Below are 2,621 nucleotides of genomic sequence, written 5' to 3'. Positions count from 1 at the left end.
CCGCCTGGAAAGAGGGATTTGAGTTTCATGAAACAATATGGCTAATTCAATAATGTTTGATGTCTTTCTAATGATTCAATTTCAAGCTCAAAATTGGGTAGGACTCGTTTAAGGAATCATATAAGATGTAATGGATATGAATGTTTTTGTGTGATCTCTCTAACTGTGACCTTATGCATCTTTGCTACAATGCCTGCACAATTCCTAAACTTCATAAAAGCAATGTCCTGTTTCTTCACGCACACAAAAATTAATTACCTTACCTGTTATCACGTCTTTATTTAGAAGATAGTCAAAAAATGAATTTGGGATCATATAATGGAGAGCAACTATTAATATTTTCCTCTAGCCTCAATAAAGTGAAAACATGGGTGAGGAGAACTGCACCAGTGTGACAGAGTTCATTCTGCTTGGATTAGCAGATGCCCCAGAGCTGAGCGTCTTCCTCTTCCTGCTGTTTCTTCTCATCTATGGAGTCACGGTTTTGGGAAATCTGGGCATGATCGCAGTGATTCAGGTCAGCTCTCAGCTTCACACTCCCATGTACTTTTTCCTCAGCCACTTGTCCTTTGTGGATTTTTGCTACTCCACGATCATCGTGCCAAAGATGCTGCCCAATATCTTAAACAGGGACAAAGCCATCTCCTTCCTCGGTTGCATGGTGCAGTTCTATTTATTTTGTACATGTGTGGTAACTGAGGTCTTCCTGTTGGCTGTGATGGCCTATGACCGCTTCGTGGCCATCTGCAACCCACTGCTGTACATGGTCACCATGTCCCGGAATCTCTGTATGGAGCTGGTGTCCTGCTGCTACCTCTGTGGGACGGCCTGTTCTCTGATCCACTTGTGTTTAGCCCTTCAGATCCCATCCTATAGATCAAATGTGATTAACCACTTCTTTTGTGATCTACCCCCTCTCTTATCTCTTGCTTGCTCTGATGTCACTATGAATGAACTGTTGCTGTACATCGTGGCCACCTTCAACGAGCTCACCACCATCCTGATCATCCTCACCTCCTATTTGCTGATTCTCATCACCATCCTGAGGATGCGCTCTGCAGAGGGAAGACGCAAAGCCTTTTCCACCTGTGCCTCCCACCTCACAGCCATCCTTGTCTTCCATGGAACGATCCTTTTCATTTATTGTCGGCCCGGTTCGGGCAACAGTATGGATGCTGACAAGGTGGCCACGGTGTTCTACACCATAGTGATTCCCATGCTGAACCCCCTCATCTATAGTCTGAGGAATAAGGATGTGAAAGAAGCTCTCAGAAAAGTGGTGAGCTCCAAAATATTTTCCTAGAAAATCTTTTCTTAGCAGGACTCAGAGCCCCAAAGTGGAGGCTGGTGGACACGTGGGTTGTAATGTTGGAGTGGAGGGAAGAGCCAGGATGTAGGTGGTTCTGAGTGATCCTTTTTGATTCACTTGCCTTTGTGCCTCTTCAATTTGCTTCCAGGTTAGGACTGACCACATTTCAAACTTGAAGCCTACTTCTTTGCTTTCCTTCAATCTAGTGTCTTAACTGGATATGAGTAATGCGTTCTTTAGATGCATTTAGTTTGCTCTAAAACGTCATGAAATTAATGAAGAACACTTGAGGATAACACTTTCTTTCAGTACCTATTATGGAACTTTGGTCTTTTCCAAAGTTGAATTTTTCCTAGTTTACAATGAAGTACACATCTTTGTCCAATAGTTTATGTACAGCATGAGATTTCCACATGGATATGGGTCTATGATATGCTTGTATCTTTTTTTAAGATTTATTGCCTATATCTGGTTTTTGTTATTATATTTCGCTGTTGTTGTTGCAATGTCCAGTGATTTGGGAACTTCAGATATGATCTCATTTGAAAATATGGGGATAGTACTAATGATGACTTCCCATGAACATTAGGAAAAGTAAAGTACATGTCATGTGCAAAGAGCCTAGAATGATCCCTGGCACACATTTAGTTCTCCCTCTCTTCCCCCTCTCTCTCTTATATTGTACTTCTATACATATGTACTGCCTGTCTCATAATTTCACACACGCTCATATATACACATACATATGAGTGGAATTATGAGACAGACAGTATATATGAGTGTGGATATATATAAAATCTCCAGACACACATGAACTTGCCATCACTGAATAATCAGAACTATCAGTACCTGCATTTCCGACTTAGGTCACTCATCACACTTTTTGTTTGCTTGTTTTTTTAATTTGTGTCTCGATTCTAACTCTCCATTGTGGATAAGATGCTGCCACTAGAAGTGGAATTCTAATCTATTTGTAGAACACATAAATATTTCATTTTTGAGCCAGATTATGGAAGGAGCTCAGTTGTCCATCAACTGATGTATATTATAAAGATATGAGATATATATATATTCATATATATATAAATATTACTCAGCCATCAAAAATAATGGAATCTTGCCATATGCAATGATATGAATGGAGCTAGACTGTACTATGAGAAGTGAAATAAGTCAGTCAGGGAAAGATAATCATCACATGATTTCACTTATATAATTTAAGAAACAAAGCAGATGATCATGGGGGAAAAGAGAGGCAAACCAGAAAACAGGTTCCTAACTACAGAGAAGAAACTGAGCTTTGCTGGAGGGG

At 40.3% G+C, this 2,621-nt stretch overlaps 1 protein-coding gene across 1 annotated transcript; it reads left to right on the top strand.

Annotated features, from left to right (window-relative positions):
- The first annotated feature begins 367 nt into the window (after positions 1-367).
- Positions 368-1,303, top strand: LOC129514949 (olfactory receptor 5L1-like). Its single transcript, XM_055333641.1, has one exon. It carries the CDS (start codon positions 368-370, stop codon positions 1,301-1,303), a length of 936 nt encoding a protein of 311 aa, XP_055189616.1.
- The last annotated feature ends 1,318 nt before the right edge of the window (positions 1,304-2,621 follow it).

This window comes from Nyctereutes procyonoides, unplaced genomic scaffold (genome assembly GCF_905146905.1).
Source record: "Nyctereutes procyonoides isolate TBG_1078 unplaced genomic scaffold, NYPRO_anot_genome, whole genome shotgun sequence".
NCBI lineage: Eukaryota > Metazoa > Chordata > Mammalia > Carnivora > Canidae > Nyctereutes > Nyctereutes procyonoides.
Note: the sequence above shows the minus strand (reverse complement) of the source record. Positions and strands in the feature narration are given on the sequence as shown.

Coding starts and splice junctions, on each gene's coding strand:
- LOC129514949 (XM_055333641.1), top strand. CDS start 368: ATGGGTGAGGAGAACTGCACCAGTGTGACAGAGTTCATTCTGCTTGGA.